This window comes from Eutrigla gurnardus, assembly GCF_963514095.1.
Source record: "Eutrigla gurnardus genome assembly, chromosome: 3".
Taxonomy (NCBI): domain Eukaryota; kingdom Metazoa; phylum Chordata; class Actinopteri; order Perciformes; family Triglidae; genus Eutrigla; species Eutrigla gurnardus.
The window spans coordinates 11,392,815-11,417,401 of NC_139917.1; the positions used below are offsets into that span (position 1 = coordinate 11,392,815).

Genomic DNA, 24,587 nt, shown 5'->3' on the forward strand with positions numbered 1-24,587 from the left:
TGCCAGGTACGTTGCAGATTCGTTCAGCTGGTAAACAGAGACTGGTAAACGGAGGTAGGGCGGAAGTGGCCGAATCCTATACGGACCTTTTTGCTGTCTGGGATAGTTCACGTGTCGGCTACACAGACACAAACAACAACAGTGGAGTGAGGAGAGAGATGTGCGTTTGCTAGCTGGAAATATAGTCACTATGTAACAATCCCCCTTCCATTATAAACTCCAAAAAGATAAAGTACACACTTGCCGCAAATGGACATTGCCGACTGACAGCAAATGGACATTGCCGACTGACAGCTAAATAATTTAACAAAACCGGATGCACACAGCAAACAAAGGAACAACAACAAACATTTGGCAAAAAAATCACAATAACCCCGAAACGAAAGTCCAAACGATCAATCCCCAATGAAAAGTGTCTGTGGAAGCATTAGACCAGAAAGAAAAGTAACAAAATAAAAGTACCTGTAGCGGGTGGAAATATGGGAGCCGCTGTAAGTCCCAATAACAAAAAAGGATGCGTCTTACGAAAAAGCTCCCGCACCCGTTTGGCACCTGGACCACAGGCACCCAGTAATCCTGGTGGTTTTACAATCCTTCTTGGTAGTTTATTCAATTCCTCCCGTGGAGATCCACCAAGCTATCCTGCTCGCCGTTCCTCCAAACTCTGCCATCTCCACCTGCCACGCGTGTCATTTCTCGCGAATCCCCGGTCCATTTATCCCCTTCCTTCAAAATAAACAACGTAAAAAATAATACCAGGCCATAAGAGTCTCTGTGTTCTTCCTGAGGCTGCTGGTAAATTGAACCCATCATGTCAATGCAAAGTGTGGCAGAGGATTATCCATCCATCCATCCATCCACTTTCTACCGCTTATCCTGTATTTAGGGTCACGGGGGGGCTGGAGCCAATCCCAGCTGTCATTGGGCGAAGGCAGGGTACACCCTGGACAGGATGCCAGTCTATCACAGGGCCGACATGTAGAGAACGACAACCATTCACGCTCACATTCATACCTACGGCCAATTTAGAGTCACCAATTAACCTAGCCCCATCCTGCATGTCTTTGGACTGTGGGAGGAAGCCGGAGAACCCGGAAAGAACCCACAAATACACGGGGAGGACATGAAACTCCACACAGAAGGAGCCCTGGCCGACCGGGGAATCGAACCCAGGACCCTCTTGCTGTGAGGTGAGAGTGCTACCCACTACACCACCGTGCAGCCCGGCAGAGGATTAAAACAAGATAAACATGTTAACCACCACAGTCATCACACATCAAGGTAGACATTTGGGCGATCATTACAACTATATGCTCGTCAGGAAAAAATGAAAGATTGCGACGGTGCCCGTGATAAAACAAGAGTCAACATCGGACCTGCATTTCAAAGGTGGCGTGATCTAAGGGATTTCAAAGGGCACGAAGTCGAGGGGAAGGAGCTCGGTGGTCGTGGGGGAGGAGCGTGAGAGTTGTAAACATTCAAAATCTGACAGAGGGCCCTTGATCCGCCGGACTTGCCGACTGGGAATTTAAGGTTTGTTGTACACTCTGTGCTGGTGGCAACAAAGTGCTATCTAGCTAAAAAAAAACACTACGTCAAATTTGAAGAAACATTTGGAGTCGCAGCATTGCACAGTCAAACTTACAGAGCAAGTCCGACCAGCTGGTACGAAGCAGACGGCGGGGGTGTTGTCGGCAGCTGCTGAATGTAACTAATAACGTAACTTGTAATCTAACTTAGTTACATTTAAAATCAAGTAATCTGTAAAGTATGATTGAGCCTAAAGTCCGGATTATTTGGCCAGTGTGAACGCTCCGTTATGTATTTAAGAATGGTACGCTTCCTTGCCCCCGGCATGCTTGGAAGAGGTGGATTTGAGTACGGTACGGTTCATGCACGCTCACATGCAAAGTGAGAATGACTTAGGCTTTAATTGATAGGCCGTCTCTCTTATTATCAAACTTACTGAAAATACTCTTGATGACTGTAGGACACTGCAGGATTCTGGGTCGGGCTTGGGGCTTCAGACTCGTGGTGTGAGTGGTACCGTAGCGAAACCGGACCAGTACTTTTATAATAAAAATGTTGTGTGTCTGTCCAAAATCTGCTCCGCGGGGTCGGGCTGTCCGCTCCTGATTACTTGCACTCACATGCGCTGAGTCAGGCTGAGTGTTTACTAGAAATATGTGCAGATGGGACTTATCAGTAAAGTTTAAGTCATGTTCTCTGTGTTGTAATCTATTGTGATGATTTGAGACGGCGCTCCTTGAAACAACATCAAGCCATGTGTGTATCATATTGCAACGTGATGACTGTTACGTCCCGGCTCGTTTGGGGAAAACTAAACTAAATAGACTAACCTAAACCCTCTCTTAATTAAATCAAACAAAGTAGAACAAGCACAGTTAACTTAGGGAAATAAAGAGGCTCTCACTGACTCTCTAAACACAACCAAAAATACAAAAGGCAGTCCCCACTAAGCCTAATGTTGCTAACAATCACCTTCCTCGGTTGTGTGTGAAGCTGGAGTACTGGAGAGGAGGAGGAGGGACAAGAAACGGAGCGGACAAAGGAGCGGAGCTCCAAGGGCAGAGGCCACCACCCCTAGGGCCGTAACAATGACGTATGTACAAGAGGCAATCGGGCCGAGGCCCATTTGGACTGGAGCAGTGTGAGTGCAAACCGGCTGGGGACCCCCTGTGGGGGAGACAATCGTGCCGAGGCATGGTACAGATCAAATGGCCCTGGTGTGGGTGCGAGTAAGTGAAGATTGTTAATCTGAATATAGCACATACAATAGATAGAAATTTAGGTATGATGCAAATTAGCAACATTAGGCATAATTGGGCATACTAGTAATTAAACATATTTTCCAGTCTCAGGTATGTAGATTATTTTATTTATGTTGCTATTGCTGAAACAGGGTTTTGAAATTGAATAGCAACATACATGTCTATAGAATCATTGCTATTCCATCATCTCATTATTTAAAATACAGCTTAATACTGCAAAATAACGTTGTGGGTGGGTATGGGCCAGAACGCAGGCTACAGAACAGATAGCCACAGAACATGCTCACCACTACTGTCAATTGTGCGTTTTCTAACCTGTGCAAAAACCAATAAAGATATTTTTCTGTATATATTTTTTTAAGATAAATCTCTTCGCTGCACAGTCCAGCGGGCTGGTATCCCCTTGTTTGCAAGAAGAAAACCAGCAGTCACATGACGAGACACAGTTGTTGTTCTTGTTGAGTTACAGGTGAACATTGCACTTTGAATATTTCACTACAGTCTGGCCCTCACAATTTGGGCGTTTGCAGCGTCGTCGCCCACCTTCAAACACTGGCCAGTGACCCACTGCAGCTGAACAGACTTCCAGTGTTGGAAGAGCCTTAGCTGGACCTCAATGTTTCTTCTTTTCAAATTCCCTTTCAACATCAGATGGTGGCCGCCCCCTCTTCTTCCTTTACATATCCTTGCCTTGCATGCAGAGTGCCTGTGCTATTGATTTTCTAAAGGGAAGCAAATCTTTCTGCTTCTTTCTTGGAACATCTAGTGAATCACAATCACGCCGATATAACAGCCAGCTGTTTACAATGACCATATCGACCAAATGAAAAAAAGAACCTATGATAGTACTTTTTTTTAACTTATCTGGAAGCGATACTAGTGCATCAAGAGCATCAACACTGCCCATGAACTTGTTGTACAGGCTGATGGTGCTGGGGCATTCTACAGAAACCTTCTTTTTCAACTTCCTGTCACATCTTTCTATGTTAGAAACAGACTGGGCACTAGCAAAAGTGCTGGAAATGATCACCCCTCTATTGTCAAACCATTTGACTGCTCTTACCTCTACACTGTTGAAGTATCTGGTCAGTTCAACGGTCAGTTGGACAACAACACATTCCAGTTAGGATTTAACTATAATCAGATGTTGCATGAGCGAAGGTGTAAGGAATGTTAGGTTGAGGAGGAAGATGAGAAGAGGCCCAGTTGTAAATTAAACTGATGAGGAACAGAGACATGAATTACAGATGTCTCTCCTTGTGTGTGCGTTACACAATTGCTATAGGAAGTGAAGCCCAAATAAGGGAGTAACTAAGTATATTTTTGCCCCCAAAATGTCTAAGCTAAACATGACCTTATGAGTACAAAATATAGCTTAAGAAAGGAGCGCCTGGCAACCTCTCTCTTCCATTGGAGAGGAAAAGGATGAATTTACTAAGGTGACAGGATGAGTTAGAAGAAGGCCGATCAGGAGGGAGACCGCTTTAAAAGAAAGACATGTGGCAGGGCGAGTTTAGATTTCCTTAGATTTGAGGGTAAGAAAGGACTTCTCAGGTGTAGCAGATGCAGAGGCTCAAGGGAGAACTCTGCCAGGGATTCGGAAGAACCAGGTGTGCATGCACGGTTTCGGACGCAGGCTTGATATCTGTTTAAATAAAGATCATTCTCCTTCCACCTACCTGACTCAATCACCATCACGCTTGATGTTGTTATCACCAATTTACACATCGACATCTTTGGGGAAGCTGCTTAAGAAACCACACTTTCTACAACAACCTTTTTCTCTTTGATTGTCCCACTTCCCTTCTTCTTCATATCACTGTCTGTGCTGAAACTCCACCCTTGCAGGCGACTTCGCTGTACAGTCCCAATTGCTGGTCTCCCTTTGTTTGCTAGAGCAGAAAACAAATCCATGAAGAAAACCAGTGGTCAAAATACAACAACAATGTTTAAAATATGCTAACTCATCTGGATGGCTGGAGAAAAATGTCACTTCTGTTACCAACATGCACACAAATAATTTTTTTAAGGCATCAATGGTAAAAGGGTCTATATGACAAAAGAATTAGAAGCTTCTGCACTCTTTGCACTGTATGAACATTTGATTTGTTGTCTAATTGGAGGATTGGTCCTTATACATCAGAATCATCAAGTCTATAACAACCATGGACGATTACCGACTTAACATAAGAGACCAGAATAGTACATACCTTCACATCAATAGACAACAACCACAGAAGAAAAAGTTCCACTTGATTGGCCAATCACATGAACTTCCTCTGGTGGAATATTCAGTGCAGAGGTGAGTAAGACCTGCTTGGATGTCACTTTAACTTTCGATCATCATCATCACACATGGACATGCTGCACATTTTTCTGGTTGCTCTCTTAGGTAATTATTTTGATATGCGTTTTTGATTATTTAATTATGAATATTAGGTTCCATTTTAGATTAATTTATACCTAGGTTCTCATTGGTGTATTGAGCAGGAATCTGGATCTTCGTTGTGTTTGTATTCCAGGAGTTGTATCCTACAGTGATGATTCTGGATCAGTGTTGAAGGTGACAGTCAGACCAGGAGAAAACGTCACTCTCTACTGTGACTGTAAAGTATCATCTAGAGTATACATAGTGTGGTACAGGAACTGCTCTCATGAGAACCAGCCTTCACTTGTCCTTAAAGTAAACTACTATTCATCTGAGTTAACCGATGATCCAAGTAAGATTCTGCCTCGTTTTCAATTTGTGAAAAACATTTCTTCTGGTTCCTATGACCTGCTGATCGAGAACATCACTGATTGTGATGAAGGACTCTACTACTGTGGAACAGAAGAGACGAGAAGTTCCACATCTGTATATAAATATGGCAGCGTCACAACAAGGATCCTCTTCAGTAAGTATGCTGGTCTGACTTATCTGATTGATCTATGCTTGACCTCCACTGAATGTATCTGTATTTGACTAATTGATCAACATACAGTAGGAAAACATGAGCACATGAAACATTCTGTATGTTAACACTATGTGTGTCAACATGCCAATCTGGAGTGAAATAGTGTACATTAGTATGTTTGTGCAGAGTGAGATTTAAGATAATTTTACTTTTTAAATCTGAGGTTCAAACAAATCTAAACACGACACATTTCACTTCATTCTTGAAAGATATGAAAAGGTGATAAACCAAAGACATTAAAATGAGAATAGATATTTCTTTCAAGCTCATTCTGAAATGGGGCCAAAGTTGAAAAAAGTCCAACAACGACTGTCAGATCTACTGTATGTGTGACTTCCCTGAATGGCATTTTGTTGAGACCAGAGTTTAATGAAGCTGATTGCCACACCTTTGTTTTCTGATTCAGACTCCAGCGAGCCTCACCATGAGACTTTACGAGACAGTAGTGCATGTTGGATTCTGCTGTACTCTTTGTGTCCAGCTTTAGCTGTTCTTTCCTCCCTCGTCTCCTCTCTTCTGGTTTATCACCTCTGCATGAAAAATGGTAAGTACTGTATATCTCTTGTTTCAAGCTTAACGTTATGATGTCAGAAATATAACTCTTATATTGATGTGTGTTTGAGTTTGAATGTGGTAGGGGTTGTGTTAGATGTTCTCGTCCGTGATTTTTTGTTAAGTTTGTATCTATGATAGAAGATAGAATGTATTTCTATGGGCTGTGCCAAATGAGTCTTTGAAATAGATACAGGAGCTCCCTTTGTGTGCAGCAAGCAGCCGTGATACGGCAAAACTTTCTTTGAGCTCAATCAAAATGTTTTTTAAAGGCTGAATGCCAATAAATGTGGATTGAAGCAGAATATTTCGTTGGATAAAATGTTGTGAATTTTGGAAATTATTTCATCTATCCTCCTTTGCAATTGAGATGATGACTGTGCACCACAGCACCGGCACTCACGGTGTATATGTGTGTTTGTCTTTATTAATAATGAATAGAATACACAGCACCGGCACTCACGGTGTATATGTGTGTTTGTCTTTATTAATAATGAATAGAATACACTTAGACTATTTGTTTAGAAACACATGGGGGAAAAGTTGACCGCAAAAGCAAAATCCTTATATTAATCTTTGACTATATGCCATTTCTTGCATCCTCTGTGTAAGTATCCCTTGGCCTGAGATCTGTTCTCCTGAGAGACGGTGAATGGGAACTTGACAGAAGCTGCTCTACTGAAAGCACCGTCAGGCCTGAAGACAGACATCTGCAGAATTTAGGTTTAAAAAGTATGAGGACAGAGGAGAGCTGGACAAAAGCAAATCCATATGCAAGATGTGCAAACTAGAGGTAAAATGTTGTGGAACTATCACAAATCTCCCAAACCATTAACCGGATATCACCCAGAAACTCTACGAGCAAAGACGTCCGAGGCCAATCAAACCACACTGGAGGAGACTTTTGTAGTCAAGTTACCGTCACATTCTCCACCTGCCCAAAATATAACTGAGGCTGTAGAGACAGTCATATGCAAGGATATACGGCCGTACAGTGTTGTTGAAAAAAAATTGCTTTCTGGGACATGATGATATACTGGAACTGTGACTTCAGTTTGCATTTTTTTTAACCTAATACTCAATGCCAATCACGTAATTGCCTAAATTCCTTTGCACGCCCTCAGAGTTGAAGTCTGTTAAATGTTTCTGTCATTGTTTAAAAAAAATATCAGTCAAAGAGGGAAAATATTGGGTTAATGCGACCTCTCTGATGTTGTGACGTATTGATTTCTGCAGCAAAAGAAACTCAAGCTGATCAGCAAATACCTCAAACAAGACTTCATCAGGTAGGTGTAACAGTAAAATACATTGAAACATGGCAATAAATCAAAACACAATCACGATTTTCTCAAATGTCAAATTTTAGGATGAAGATGTGTGTTATGCTGCACTAGAAATCCAGCAGGCATCACAGAGACCACAGAAGAAGAAAAGCCGGACTTCTGACTTCAGCACCTATTCTGCCACCAATACCTCCAGGATGTAGAGTTTAAAACAAAACTAAATAAACATAACTACATACCATCTTCCGACACCTCAACAGTGACCTTTCTTGGACCACGGCCATCTTCAAACTCAAAGTTTGTTTTGATCTCAACTAGACATCGGAAAAATGTGCCATGACTCCACTGTTGAATAGTTCATATCACGATTATCCTGGCCAAAATGTATTAATGATTTTACCCAATAATCATCAAAATGTCCATAAATGTGCACCAAAACACACTGGAATCACGAAACAGTCAGTTAGGAAACAAATATTGTTATTGCATGACAGATGGGACACAACATTTTCTTATTGAACATCCAAATCATCATAAATTAGATGCTCATGAATAATATGGCTTCCCAGCATTAAACAACGGTGAATACATTAAACCACATATTTTTGTATCCTTTGTTGTTGTTGTTCTTATCTATTATAATAGTGAACTAGAATTATTTTTTCAAATCACAAAAATTCATCATGATCAATTATTGTTAGATTAAAAAAACCCTATATCCTCCCATTCCAAGGTACCCAACTGCGTCTAAAAATATGACCACAGACAAATAAACACCTGGATAAGTACTCAAAACTGCATCTGTGGTATTTACCAATAGAGTCGTGCCTTCAGGACAACATTTGGACGTGATGACGTACATTCAAAGCACATTCACACAAAGTGTTTGGTGTGAACTTACTCATGCAAGTTTAGTTTCAGGATCAGTTGTATTCATCCGCATCCGTTTATTTGTGTCACTCGAGCTGGACACGCGGAGAGGAGGAGGGGCTAACCTACATGTATTCACTGACAATGTTTCATCATTCATGGCCAAAATAACCATGATTGCTGCTTTGTACATGTTGTGGAAGTCTCAGCTACACCGGCTACTCAACGGCATCCTGTCTCAGTTCATAACAGAGTTTTGAGGTTTACGGTGAATTTGATTAAAGTGATGGTTCGGAGTGAAATGCACCCTAGTTAAGCATTTTTAGCGATGGTCAGCATTGGTCAAGATAGCCGCTATCAGCCAAATGGCCAAATGGCTTAGCGCTATGGTACAGAGGGTATATCTCATAAATTACCCTACTAATAATTCATGGAATGTTACCAAACTTCTGCAGTAGTACACATATGGTCTGTACTCACAAAACGAGGCATTTGAAAGTTTGTAAGTACACCAGGAGTTTATTTAAAAGAACACCTGCCTGATAGCTTCTATCCTCGGCTGCTATGCTACCGCAGCGTAGACGCCACTTCCGTGTTTACCCAGCCGATGCCGTAACGCGAGTTTCACGCAAGAGTATGAAAAAGTTTCGCCGAGTTTTTATAAATGCTTGTATTATCAGGTCAACACATTTTTATAAATGCTTGTATTATCAGGTCAACAAGTGTTGACAAGTGTTGACCTGATAATACAAGCATTTATAAACATTTAGCAAAACGTTTTCATACTCTCGCGTGAAACTCGCGTCACGGCATCGGCTGGGTAAACACGGAAGTAGCGTCTACGCTGCGGTAGCGTTGGTTAGCGTTAGTAGCCAAGGATAGAAGCTATTAGGCAAGTGTTCTTTTAAATAAACTCCTGATGTACTTACAAACTTTCAAATGCCTCGTTTTGTGAGTACAGACCCTATGTGTACTACTGCAGAAGTTTGGTAACATTCCATGCATTATTAGTGGGGTAATTTATCTTTTTATCATAAAAACACCTGACTTTTCTCAATGAGAAAAACTGAAAATTTGAATATTTCCAAAATTAAGGTTCAAAGTGGAATATTTAGGATGAGGTAATTACAGCCTTGATAAGGGCAATAATTGATAACATTGATTTTGATGCATTATTACTTTTTTGAGCAATGAGAGTTTATTCAACAAACCTACAAGTTTTAACCTTGGGACCCAAAATGGTCCCTCATTAAAGTGTAATAAAAATCTCATATATAAATATTTTTTTCCACTTTCACCGCATCAAATATTTTCAACAACTTCAGACCTAACCATAGATATAAAGTTTTTTATAATTATTATGTGTTTTTATGTTTTTATGCCCTTTTTGACATAAAAACACCTGATTTTCTCAATGAGAAAAACACAAAATATCAATATTTTCAAAAAATAAGGTTCAAAGTGAAATATTTAGGATGAGGTTATTACAGCCTTGACTAGGTCAATGATTGATAACAACATTGATTTTGATGCATTATTACTTTTGGAGCAATGAGAGTTTATTCAACAAACCTACAAGTTTTAACCTTGGGACCCAAAATGGTCCCTCATTAAAGTGTAATAAAAATGTCATGTATAAATATTTTTTTTCACTTTCACCGCATCAAATATTTTCAACAACTTCAGAGGTAACCATAGATATAAAGTTTTTTATTTTTTTTATGTTTTTATGCCCTTTTTATCATAAAAACACCTGATATTCTCAATGAGAAAAACACAAAATATGAACATTTTCCAAAAATAAAGTGCAAAGTGGAATATTTAGGATGAGGTTATTACAGCCTTGACTAGGTCAATAATTGATAACAACATTGATTTTGATGCGTTATTATTTTTGGAGCAATGACACTTTATTAAAAAAATCAGACCAAACCATATATATATAATATATATATAATATATAATATTTTTTATGTTTTTATGCCCTTTTTGTCACAGGATGTGTTTTGTCATGAGCGCGTGTTATGTTTAGAATTCAAGGCATAAACCACAGATCACAGATTGTGACGTGCATTTTACATGCATGTGCTCCACATTTGGCGCACTTGTTCCACACCCTTCTGCGCTGTGTGCACAAGACACACTGGCTCTGCTTTCTGGAGGGCCCTGCCTGTGGCTCCTCCTCCTGATCACAGACCTGGCCCCGGGCTTGTAGGACCAGGCTGGCTGCAGACGGCCCTCTGAGTAAATGGCTCCTCTTTGCCATGGCAGGGGTAATGAGAGCTTACCTGGTCTAGGTGGTCCACATGGTACCATCTACCTCAGTGGCATACTGCTCACTCTCAGAGGACTGCAAGACTGCAAAAAGAGCCTCCTCTAGTTTCAAGCTTCTCTTCATGGCTGCCTGCTGGAGAAATAACCAGCCAGACAAGGCTGCAAACTATTCTCACAGACTTCAATGCACCTGCATAAACATGCTGTACCACGCATCCAATAGGAGAGGTGGCTCTCTCCTTACAGACTGATCTCATGAAGTGGCGTATGTATGACGGCCAACTCGTATGCCATTATGGCATGTTATCAATCGCCTTTTCGCGTGTTTATCAACGCCGTTTAACCCTAACCCTAACCCTAAAGGGTGTTTACATACTGTACGTACAGAACGCACACATACACGCGGATAGCTCGAATTGCATACAGATAACACGCCACTTGGCTTTTAGGAAGTGTCATGTATATTTACGAAAAGTCATGATGCCACATTGCTCCTGATTAACAAAAGCAAAAAACAAACAGCAAACATTTGGCCTTTGATGCGCATACACACACACACACACACACACACACACACACACACACACACACACACACACACACATACACACAAACACACACACACACACACTCTTTTATATTACTCCCATGAACCAAGACTATTTTTATGGTGTTCAGTTTTTTTATTGCCATGCATTTTGCAAAGTAAGAGAACCAGGCCTCCATTGAAACTTTATGTGATAAAGCTCTGCTGCCCCTGGGGGCTTTGGGGGGGGTCATCAGACCTAAAACCTGTTTTCCCTGTATTTTGAAGGCAATGGCTTAGATTATTAGGTATTCATGGGAAAAGCATTATAATATGTCAGGATAACAGTATATCAAAAATATGTGGTTATAATGGGAGTCAATGTGTCCAAATTGGGCCCGAGGTGAAAGGGTGTAGGTATGGATGTGAATCTCCTATTCTATACACCTTACAATAGAGGGGCTCATGGAATTTTAAAAATAATAATAAAAAACAAATCCTGGCCAAGTTTCATATAATTAGCCTTTAAACTGACCGATATATCGAGAATCAAAGAAGTTAAAAAGGCACAATGTACACGTTTGGTACCCCAAGGTGCCTCGAGGGTTAAGTAACCCTAACAAAGGCAATCGGAGATAAGCGGTCACACGAAGCTGGTTATCAACTCATTAAGTCAACCCTGTCGAGCTATGGCGCGTGCACATGAAAAAGGCAGCATTTGACCAATCACAAACATGGATCAGTCTACGGCAGCGGAGCGGCGTATTTCACGTAAGAGGAGCGAACCATAATTTTACAGAAATACGAAGAAGTTAAACATATAATACAGGTAAAAGGCAACAGTTTCATCTGCCAAATGCAGGAAGGACAGCTGGCAAAAACTTGGCAACTGTGTGAATGCAGAAGTGTTATTAATAGTATTAGCAGTAGTATAATATGACTACCCCATCATAAGGACACTAGTAGATCTGACTCATTGAATTGGCACGTTAACTACGCTGATAGCTCAGCGGTAGAGTTACCGCCCAATGGACCGTGGTTTTCTGCAGCGGTCCTGGGTTCAAATCTGCCCTTCAGTCGTCTTTCAAATCATGTTGTTGCTCTCTCTCGTCCCTTTAACCCTCACGATGCCCTTCCGCAATAAAAGGCTAAAAAATATAACTTTAAAATAATTAATTTGTTGCTTAGATGTATTCTTATAACGTGGTTTATGAAAATATCAGCCTAATTCTTTCAGCTGCAATCCTGGCGGTGTAAAACGGACTTGGGAGCAAATAAAATACATATAAAAACATAATTTAAAGTGATAAGTAGGCTGTACGCTGACACAGATAAGTCATGCCCTCTGATGAGAATCTGTATCTTTCATATAAAACACCGTCAGACACAGACAAAAGGGTTTTGGCGGTCCCTGAACACTCTAGTTCTCCTAAGAGACCCTCTCACGATCCACCAAGCTTATTTTTTTATTAATTTTTTTATCCATGCACCAAGAGAGTTGATTGGTCAGTAGGCGGTGTTTTTCTCCATGTTGATCTTTTATCAGGAACATTACCTGCTCCGGAGCAGGTTAGCTCCACAGCATAAGGTACCATGGCGATCTACCCCGGTAAGAAGTGAACCAGCGTCGTAGGACGGAAAACCCAGGGTTTACGCTTAAGTTACTTCGCTATGCCCAAATTCTGCTTCATAGTACAGGCCCCTGGTTAACTACAGCAATATGAGCAGAAATTCAACAACTTTGTTTTGATTTAATTGCAATAAATGAATAAAAAATAAGGCAACGTAACGACATAATGACGAAGATTGGTAAAAAGTCGAAAGTCATGGTTTGTTTACTCTATCCACAAGACGATAAGCAAATAACTTTTAAAAAGCTTGTTTTTGCAATGGTGGTCAGATTAATCAGAGCTAGACTATGTTAATGCTAACGTAATTAAAAGCTACACAACCTTCCCAAGCACATTGATCACGTTATTTTACAGGTGTGTAATTTTCAACGTTAGAAAAGCCTCTCACAGTACTACATAATGTTAACTTTACACTACATTACTCTATCAAGACTGGATCACTACAGTGGAAGCTCATATTAAGCTAGACATATTAGCCATTCAACAACTTTATTTTTATCAAGCAATTTGATAAACAGTAAAACGACATAAAACAGACACAAAGGTTTTCCACTGTCTGTGGGCACATTTCCATCAGAGATCAAGTGAATCCACTGGGTTTTGAGGTCTTCTAATGATGGAAGTATATGCAGGCGTTTGTGTTGAGTATTGCAGCCATCGGAGGAAGTAGTGTGCTTGACTCTGTTCGGCATAGATGTGATAGAAATGACAATGGCAGACAAGGTGGATTCAACCATTCTGTGGGCGGGACCACTTAGCTGGAGGGTGGGTTTCTAGCACTCCACAAGCCCCAAATAATGATTACATGAGATGGATGCCCTCCTAATCTGCTCCCCTTAGATGGCACACTACTTGTCGTGCTCCGTTACTTCAACATCCACCCAGGAAAGCTGCACTCATCTGAATTCATTGACTTCTTCTCCACATTTGACCTCACACTCTCCCCCTCTCCACCCATCCACCGGGCCGGGAAACAACTTGACCTTGTCTTCACAAGATCCTGTGACACCTTGGCACTCCTGTGACCCCGCTCACTGTGTTAGACCACCACTTTGTCACTTTCTCTCTTCCCATGGAGTCCACCACGTCCTCACTCTCCTCTTCTTTGGATGCTCTCTGTCCCCTCACCTCACGACCAGCGCGATCATCTCCCTCCCCTCTATGGCTGTCCGAATCTCTGCGAACCAACAGCTCTAACCTGGTTCACATTGTGGTGCACCCAAAAATAGTGCGACCACTTTTGTGTTTATTGATTGGAGACAGCGAGGAAAAAGTTATTTAATTTGTTGATATTGATATCGATGTAATTTCCCAGGATTTAATATTATTCCTAAAAATAGAACGCAACGTCTGGTTATTGCTGCTGAAATTTATCTGTGTTTTACAGGTTAGTAGTCACTGCAATTAATCACTGCAAAACCTACGTTAAGCTTAACTACATGTGGGCATGTGTTGTATTGTGTTTACATCAATTTTTAGTATTTATGTGCACTTTGCCTCTGCGTAAGGTAGCAGGCACACACGTCACAGGTGTGTGGGTTATTTCACCCAATGTACAGTCTGGCAGACAGTTCGCTACTTTTTGTTATTTTAAACAAAGATTTATTTTGGCTCTGACACATATAACAGGTTGCAGGTGAAGAAGTATTGTTGCCAAGTAGTTCATACAAATGGCAGTTAAATGCTACAGGGTTTGTTTGTTTACAAAATGTTGATATAAAATGTACAGCTAAAATGTAAGATACTAATGTGAAATTAATTTGGGTACATGTAAAGTGTTTTGCATTTATCTTTGAGTGTAAGTTTAGTTTAATGTGGTTATCTCCAGAAACACAGCAGATCAGATGTTGCTGCGATAAATACAGATAAGAACTGCTGTAACTTGCACTATATCATTATAGTGCCATGATTCACTTTTAAATGAGTATGTGTATTGAACATTGTGAATGCATTCGTGAGATATGATAGAGTATTATGATTGATGGACATATGTTGCACTAAATATACAGTCATGAAGGACTGAAACAGAGACTGAAACTTAAAGGAATGTGCTATGTGAATATTTTAATGTGAATTTAAATACAGATCCAATCTTGATGACAAAATGACCGCAACGTGTCGTTATTGCTGCTGAAATTCATCTGTTTTACAGATCTGTATTTGCTACTGTGGTACCAATCTTGGGACCAGTAACAACATCATACCTGACAAAGCGCACCTTTCAGGTCACATGGAATGGCTCTATGTCCAAACCCTATTTTCTGGAAACGGGTGTCCCTCAAGGCTCAGTACTAGGACCGCTTCTGTTCTCACTATACACCAGATCACTAGGCTCTGTAATCACATCACATGGATTCTTCTACCATTGTTACGCCGATGACACCCAGTCGTTCCTCTCTTTCCCCCCAACCTCCAACACCCACATTGCAACTCGCATCTCGGAATGTCTGGCAGACATCTCCGCCTGGACAACTGCGCATCACCTTAAGCTTAATCTGCATAAAAACAAACTCCTCTTTATTCCGGGGAAAGACTGCCCTTGCATGGACCTGCAATCACTGTCGAGGACTTCACAGTATTGCCTTCATCAACGGCGAGCAACCTGGGCATTATCCTCAATGAACGTAGTTTGTTTATGTTAGAGTCATTAGGTTGTGGGTTGGTGCCACTGGTGTATGGTTTTGGCAGCCATTTTGTTAGAGCAGTTAGTTAGGCCTTAGCTGCGTTTCAATAACGGTTTGAGTCGCCCTCGCTCACTTGCCCTCAGCCCTTGCTATGACGTCACACGGAGGCCACTTGGAGGGCGGAGGGAAAGAGGGTGGAGGGGGATCGAAAGAGGTAAATGGAACACACCTGCCCTCGTTCACTAACAGCCCAGACAATCATGGATCAACCACACGTTGTTGGAGTTGCGCTATACTGCCTATAAATTACACAAAATATGCGGAGACTCATTTCATTGAGACAAAGACGTATTCTGCTTATATACTTACACTTGTAAACGGTGGGCTCTGCCATAACTCTGCAACAGACAGTCTAATTGCACAATTTAAGAAAATGAATTAAATTTAATTCATTTTCTACTTTCTTCTTTCTTCTTCTTCCTTGGTGGTGAATAGACAGCAGACAATGGTGTTTGAGGTTCATTATCGCCACCGCATGGACATATTTTTCGTGCACCACTGCAATGCATTGTGGGTGATATACAGCTCTGAAGTGGCCATCGTTGTTCACTCGATCACTCAGCCCTCAAGGGTCGATCTCACGGAGTTCACTTCAGCTGTTCAGGGAAATGGAACAGCCCTTAAGATGGCGGCGGGGATTCCCCCGAGGGCAAGTGCTTAGGGCAAGTGAGCGAGGGCGACTCAAACTGTTATTGAAACGCAGCTCTTGTGTTCTTTTTTTCCCCTCCCACAGTTAGAGGTAGGGGGGGGTTAGCTCAGGAGGTAGAGCAGGTTGGCTGGCAACCACAAGATTGCCGGTTCGATACCCGGCTCCTTCTAGCTGAGTATCTGGTGTCCCAGAGCAAGACACCTCACCCTAATTGCTCCTGACGAGCTGGCTGTCGCCCTGCGTGGTTGACTCCACCGTCGGTGTGTGAATGTGTGCGTGAATGGGTGAATGTCAGTCATTACTGTAAAGTGCTTTGTATAAAAGCGCTATATAAATGAGGACCATTTACCATGAGGACCATTTAGTCAGGCCCAGTTTTGTTCTATTCATTTTATTTCTTTGGCACAACCCTCACGGCCCTCCTTCCCTCATTCACCTGTTCATTTGTTTGCTCCTAATTTTTTTGTGAATAAGCACTTTTGTGAATAAGCACTTCGCTCCTCTATTTCACTTCGCTCCTCTATTTCACCATTGCTGAAATCAAACAAATGTCGCTCAGCAAAGTCCCAACTCTTCTCTGTTCTGGCGCCTCAGTGGTGGAAGGAACTCCCGTGTCAGCACAGCAGAGTCAATTGCCATCTTCCGAAAAAGGCTCAAGACTCACATGTTCAGACTTCACCTTGACTGCATAGCATGACCCACTTCCACCACCCCCCTCCCCCAATTTAAAAAATAAAAAAATAAATTGCACTTGCACTATGTTCTTACCTAGCACTTTGATCATAGCACTGTTGTTCTTAAGGTATGTTTGCTGAACAGCTACTACTTTACACAGATGAGGACCGAACACTTGTTTCTATTTTTTTGCTCTTACTTTATCTGCAATGATATGTTGTGGTTTCTTTCTTTCGACAAATGTACATATTGTAAGTCGCTTTGGACAAAAGCGTCTGCTAAATGCCCAAAATGTAAATGTAAATAAGCGTCACTAAAACTTTATTTCACACCATGATGGTGACCGCAAAGAGGCGGGGATCTGTATGGCTGAAGGATCAATTACAATCCGTTATACCATTACATGACATAGACATTTTAATTTGAGTTTTTAAAATGCGCGCAACAAACGGACATAGCTGCAGCCAAAGACGCTGGGGGGTGTTTCGGTTTAACAAGTGACCGTGTTTACTGGCAACTATCAGTCAAATGCGTCTGTGGTTGCACGTATTGGCTGTAGCAAAACGCCACTTCCGTTGCCAACATGTGCACACACATTTTTGATGACAACTCTATATGACAAACTTTTGTCATATAGAACCTTTTTGTCAGAATTGGAAGCTTCTACGCTCTGTGAACGGTTCAAATTTTGTATCCTATACTGTTGTCGAATTGGAGGATTTTCTACTTCTTGCGGTCCTTATGCATCAGAATCTTCAAGTCTATAACAACCCTGAGCATACTATATGTCCTAAACAGGCACTACTGCAAGTATTACTAGGCTTAAATCTACAATGTAAATGAAAAGAACCTCTGTTAGATGCTGTGTTGTCGTGGTATTGGTCTTATTATACTGTTATCAAGTGATCATGAAGTAAACATAAAAGCTCAGAATAGCACATACCTTCACATCAATAGAAAACAACCACAGAAGAAAAGGTTCCACTTGATTGGCCAATCACATGAACTTCCTTTGGCGGGAGATTCAGTGCAGAGGTGAGTAAGACCTGCTTGGATTTCATTTTAACTCTTGATCATCACCATCATACATGGACATGCTGCACATTTTTCTGGTTGCTCTCTTAGATAATTATTTTTAATTACATTTTTTATTATTTAATTATGAATATTAGTTTCTAGTTTTAGATTCATTTATACCTACATTCTCATTGGTGTTGGATTGAGCAGGAACGTGGATCTTATGTCATGTGGAACTGTGCAACACTGCACGTTCCAATCTGCATTTACCGTTGTGTTTGTATTCCAGGAGTTGTATCCTGCAGTGATGATTCTGGATCAGTGTTGAAGGTGACAGTCAGACCAGGAGACAACGTCACTCTCTACTGTGACTGTAAAATATCATCTGGAGTATACATAGTCTGGTACAGGAACTGCTCTCATGAGAACCAGCCTTCTCTTGTCCTAAAAAAAGTCCACAGATCACTCAAGGTCACCAATGACCATAATTACCGCAGCAAGATTCTACCTCATTTTAAATTTGGGAAAAAACATTTATTTTTGGGTGAATGTGAGCGTGAATGGTTGTTTGTCTCTACATGTCGGCCCTGTGATAGACTGGCGTCCTGTCCAGGGTGTACCCTGCCTTCGCCCAATGACAGCTGGGATCGGCTCCAGCCCCCCCGTGACCCTGAATACAGGATAAGCGGTAGACAATGGATGGATGGATGGATTTATTTTTGGTTCCTATGACCTGCTGATCGATAATATCATTGATTCTGATGAAGGCATGTGGCTGTGGAACTGAAGAGAGAATTCCCACATCTGTTTATAAATATGGCAGCGTCACAACAAGGATCCTCTTCAGTAAGTATGCTGGTTTGACTTTGTGCCTAGAGGATCTATGTGTGACCTCCACTGAATGAATATGTATTTGGCTAATTTATCAATATACAGTAGGAAAACATGAAAAAGACCACATGCAACATACTGTATCTTAACACTATGTGTGTCAACATGCCAATCTGGAGTGAAATAGTGTATATTAGTATGTTTGTGCATAGTAAGAGTTAGGAAAATTTTAGTTTTTAAAACTGAGGTTCAAACAAGACTTAATGCTGCACATTTAACTTTATTGTGGAAAGATATGAAAATGTGATGAAATAAAGACATTATAAGAGACATGAATTAGTGATGTCTCTCTTTGTGTGTGCGTTACACAATTGCTATAGGAAGTAAAGCGCAAATAAAGGATAATAACTAAGTATATTTTTGCCGCCGAAATGACTAACCTAAACATGACTTTATAAGTACAAAATATAACTTTAGGATGGAGCGCCTGGCAACCTCTCTCTTCCATTGGAGAGGAAAAGGATACATTTACTAAGGTGACAGGATGAGTTAGAAGAAGGCCGATCAGGAGGGAGACCGCTTTAAAAGAAAGACATGTGGCAGGGTGAGTTTAGATTTACTTAGATTTGAGGGTAAGAAAGGACTTCTCAGGTGTAGCAGATGCAGAGGCTCCAGGTAGAACTCTGCTAGGGATTCGGAAGAACCAGGTGTGCACGCACGGTTTCGCACACAGGCTTGATATCTGTAGAAATAAAGATCATTCTCCTTCCACCTACCTGACTCCGAAGATTCATTTATCACCAATCTACACATCGACATCTTTGGGGAAGCTGCCAAAGAAACCACACTGTCTACAACAACCTTTTTCTCTTCAAATGTCCCGCTTCCCTTCTTATTCATATCACTGTCTGTGCTGAAACTCCACCCTTGCAGGCGACTTCGCTGTACAGACCCAATTGCTGGTCTCCCTTTGTTTGCAAGAGCAGAAAACAAATTCAATGAAGAAAACCAGTCGTCAAAATAAAACAACAATGTTTAAAGTATGCTAAGTCATCTGGACGGCTGGAGCAAAATTACACTTCTGTTACCAACATGCACACACATAATTTGTTAAGGCATCAATGGTAAAACGGTCTATATGACAAAAGAATTAGAAGCTTCTGCACTCTTGTGCACTGTATAAACATTTGATTTGTTGACTAATTGAAGGATTTTCTACTTCTACTGGTCCTTATGCATCAGAATCATCAAGTCTATAACAACCACGGACGATTACCGATTTAACATAAAAGCCCAGAATAGTACATACCTTCACATCAATAGAAAACAACCACAGAAGAAAAGGTTCCACTTGACTGGCCAATCACATGAACTTCTGGCGTAAGATTCAGTGCAGAGGTGAGTAAGACCTGCTTGGATCTCACTTTAACTCTCGATCATCATCATCACACATGGACATGCTGCACATTTTTCTGTTTGCTCTCTTAGGTAATTCTTTTGATGTACATTTTTGATTATTTAATTATGAATATTAGGTTCCATTCTAGATTAATTCATACCTACATTCTCATTGGTGTTGTATTGAGCAGGAACCTGGATCTTCATTGTGTTTGTGTTCCAGGAGTTGTATCCTGCAGTGATGATTCTGGATCAGTGTTGGAAGTGACAGTCAGACCAGGAGACAACGCCACTCTCTATTAAGACTGTAAAATATCATCTGGAGTATACATAGTGTGCGCACTGCGCGCCGTCAGCCAAACTTCCACTCCGCCAGCTGTGATTCGCATTGAATGAATGGACTTTATTTACGCCTTGCGCCGAAAGTAGACCAGGTTGGAGCTGGCAAACTTTCAGCGCAGTCTCGGCGAGGCTTTTTGCCACGAAACTTCCGCTACGCCAAGCTGGATCTGTGACGCCTCCCCCTGCTGCGCCACCACACCCATCTTAACGCAGGCGATCCACCAAACTGCCAAACTGACGGTGCGCAAGGCTGCGCGGGTCGAAACTTGCATTGCGCCGGCTCCGCCGCCCTGCGCTGCGCCACGAAACTAGGGCCCTATGTGTGTCAACATGCCAATCTGGAGTGAAATAGTGTACATTAGTATGTTTGTGCATAGTGAGATTTAGGATAATTTTACTTTTTAAATCTGAGGTTCAAACAAGACGAAATGCTGCACATTTCACTTTATTGTGGAAAGATATGAAAAGTCATTATTGAAATGAGAGTTGATATTTCTTTGATGCCAATTCTGAAATGGGGCCAAAGTTAAAAAAAAAAGTCCAACAATCAGACAGGTCACCACCAAGCATGGGTCTTGGCAGAACAATGTGTCGAATGTCAATGAATTTACCATAATATAGTATGATTCTTTCATGCTCAATGAACAATTTAACCTTTATTGTTGGGGTTCTTTGTCCCTGGGGTCATGGAACAGCTATTACACTTCAAAGCAGGTTACACAGCATACACAGCTTTGTTGAGGGAAATAAAAATCAAACGTGTTTTCATTTTGTTGTGACCAGTGTTTGATGAAGCTGATTGAAACACCTTTGTTTTCTGAGTCAGACTCCAGCGAGTCTCATCATGAGACTTTACGAGACAGTGGTGCATGTTGGATTCTGCTGTACTCTTTGTGTCCAGCTTTAGCTGTTCTTTCCTCTCTCGTCTCCTCTCTTCTGGTATATCACCTCTGCATAAAAAATGGTAAGTACTGTATATCTCTTGTTTCGGTAGTAATGATGTCAGAAATATATCTGTCATAATCTACAAAAATCAATTCAAATCACAGAGAAACCTGGATTCAGTCAACTCTCTTATATTTGAGTTTGGGTGCACTGTGCTGGGGCAGTGGTTGCGTTAGACTTTCTTGTTGCCTGTCATTTTGACATACAAGTTAGTAAAAATTCCTTCATAATCTATTCTCACCTGTAATTTTCATATTTTATGATAATAAGACATATGCCTGGTTAAAGGTGGAATCTGTGATAGAAATATTGAATTTATTGAATTTATTGGCTGTCGAATTAATCTTTGAATCATGGATACAGCTGCGTGCCTTCCTTTGTGTGCAGCAAGAAGACAAAACTTTTTTTGCACTCAGTCAAAAAGTTATTTTTGAAAGGCTGAATGCCAATAAATGTGGCATGAAGCAGAATATTTCATTGGAGAAAAATGTGATTTTTGGAAATAATTCTATCCATATTTTATATATAATACATTTTGACTTTTCAATTGAAACAATGACTTCACCACAGCACCGGCACCTGCAGTCTATATGTGTGTTTCTTTGTGGCCTTTTTTCATAATGAATATACAGAACATATTTAGATATTTTTTTTTATAAATGCAAGGATGGAAAAGTTGACAGAGACAACTATGCAGTGACTTTTCATGCCAACACACACAAAAAGCAAAATGCCTTTTGTTGAATGCCGAACTACATTAAAGGCCACTAAAAACAGTGCACTGTAGTGATCTAAGGGATTTCAAAGGGCACGAAGTTGAGGGGAAGGAGCTCGTTGGTCCTGGGGGAGGAGTGTGAGAGTTGTAAACATTCAAAATCTGTGCCCTCGATCCACCCGACTTGTCGACTTTAACATAACCGCAGGTTGTTAGCTGACTATCCCTAACCCTGAAAACATTCAACTCACAAATCCAAGGCTGAGTGCCACTGTGTTGGAGTTTACCCCGCTGGACAAGAGGGTCGCCTCCCTACGCCTGCGCAGTTTGGAGCATTCGGCCTTCTTGGAGACCCTGAATGGAGGCTCCAGTAGGGGACTCCATAGTTCTGCTGGGAGACTTCAACGCGCATGTGGGGAACGATAGAGACACCTGGAGCCTGGCCTCCCTGATCTAAATCTGATGGATGGTCGTTGTTATTGGACTTCTGTGCTAGTCATGGACTGTCCATAACGAACACCATGTTCTAACATAAGGATGCTCATAAGTGTATGTGGTACCAAAGCACCCTAGGCCGAAGGTCGATGATCGATTTTGTGATCGTTTCGTCAGATCTGAAGCCGCGTGTTTTGGACACTCGGGTGAAGAGAGGGGCGGAGCTGTCAACTGATCACCACCTGGTGGGGAGTTAAATCAGAGGGTGGGGGAAACCTTTTGTGGGAGGTGTTGCGGGAGTATGGGGTGAGGGGGCCAGTTCTTAGGGCCATCCAATCTCTGTACTCCCAAAGCGAGAGCTGTGTTCGGGGACTCGGCCGTAAGTCAAACTTGTTTCCAGTGGGGGTTGGCCTCCGCCAGGGCTGCGCTTTGTCACCAATCCTGTTCGTGATATTCATGGACACGATATCGAGGCGTAGTCGGGGGAGAAGGGTTTGCAGTTCGGTGTGCTGTGGATCGCATCGCTGCTTTTTGCAGATGATGTGGACCTACTGGCATCATCGGTCTGATGGCCATGGTGCTCAGCAGGAAACCGGTGGATTGCCTGCTCCGGGTAGGGAATGAGTCCTTACCCCAAGTGAAGGAGTTCAAGTACCTCGGGGTCTTGTTCGCGAGTGCAATTTTTATATATTTTTAATATATTTAATTCAGAACACCATGAGAGTTGTAGTCCGTTGAAATGTTTCCGTCATTATTAAAGACATTTTAGTCAAAGAGGGAAAGTATTTGGTTAATGTGACCTCTCTGATGTAATGACGTTTGCAGCAAAAGAAACTAAAGCTGATCAGCAAAGACCTCAAACAAGACTGCATCAGGTAGGTGTAACAGTAAAATACATTGAAACATGGCAATAAATCAATACACAATCATGATTTTCTCAAATGTCAAATTTTAGGATGAAGATGTGTGTTATGCTGCACTAGAAATCCAGCAGGCATCACAGAGACCACAGAAGAAGAAAAGCCGGACTTCTGACTTTAGCACCTATTCTGCCATCAATACCTCCAGGATGTAAAGTTTAAAACAAAACAAAATAAACATAACTAGACACCATCTTGTGATGGGATCACCCCAACAGCGACACCAAATTAGGGCAGGGGCATAAAGTTGCTGCTTGGACCACAGCCATCATCAAACTAAACCTTTCTTTTGATCTCAACTAGGCATCTGTTAATATGAATATTTCATATCACATTTATCCTGTCCAAAATAATGATTAATGATATAATCCCGATAATCATCCAAATGTGGTTGAATGTGCACCAAAACATACTGGAATCACTTAACATTTAGGTAGGAAATATATTTATTGCATAAGAGATGACACAAAATTGTTCTTATTGAACATCCAAATCATCATAAATAAAATGAATCATATGTTCTAGCAAAAAAGTAATCATATAAAAAAAATGTGTATCCAGTATTGTTGTTGTTCTTACCTAGTTTTGATTGGACTTTTTTATCTATAAATGCACAGCAGTGTGACAAATGTGTACCATGATTCACACGTATCTCACTATCAACAAACATGTATTCTTTATCTTGCAAATATGTACTTAATGCAGTCATATATTAAGCATTTACGGATTCATTTTTACACGGGAAACAGGGTTTGCATATTGTGGATCGCCTTCTGTGAGTTTGTGAGCAATGTAAAATGTTTTATTTATTTGCATAATTATGTCCAACTTTTACCACCACGGATCTGTAGAATAAACCTTACAAATGTGAGGTGTTATAATTTGTACGTGTGTATTTGTGTTTTGTCAAGTTATATCCACAAAAATAAAAAGTGATTTGCAAATAAGTAAAACTTGTGTTGTAAATTTGTATTTTACTTTCACAAAAAATAAGAGATTTTTTGCAAATGTAAATAGTTTCACCACAAATACACGTCAACTCATATTTACGCATTTACAGGTCCATTTCTACATGTGAAACTGTGTCTGCTAAG

At 41.1% G+C, this 24,587-nt stretch overlaps 1 protein-coding gene across 1 annotated transcript; it reads left to right on the forward strand.

Annotated features, from left to right (window-relative positions):
* Window positions 1–5,142: 5,142 nt before the first annotated feature.
* LOC311010211 (uncharacterized protein) lies at window positions 5,143–8,175 on the forward strand. Its single transcript, XM_084004820.1, has 5 exons — window positions 5,143–5,184; window positions 5,315–5,686; window positions 6,153–6,290; window positions 7,535–7,584; window positions 7,665–8,175. Exons 1-5 carry the CDS (start codon window positions 5,148–5,150, stop codon window positions 7,782–7,784), a joined length of 717 nt encoding a protein of 238 aa, XP_083860946.1. The 5' UTR covers window positions 5,143–5,147; the 3' UTR covers window positions 7,785–8,175.
* The last annotated feature ends 16,412 nt before the right edge of the window (window positions 8,176–24,587 follow it).

Excerpts from the sequence above, each read along its gene's own strand:
- LOC311010211 (XM_084004820.1), top strand. The coding sequence starts at position 5,148 with ATGGACATGCTGCACATTTTTCTGGTTGCTCTCTTAG. Across the intron at positions 5,185-5,314 it reads TTTTCTGGTTGCTCTCTTAG|GAGTTGTATCCTACAGTGAT; the intron begins GTAATTATTTTG and ends TTTGTATTCCAG. Across the intron at positions 5,687-6,152 it reads CACAACAAGGATCCTCTTCA|ACTCCAGCGAGCCTCACCAT; the intron begins GTAAGTATGCTG and ends TTTCTGATTCAG.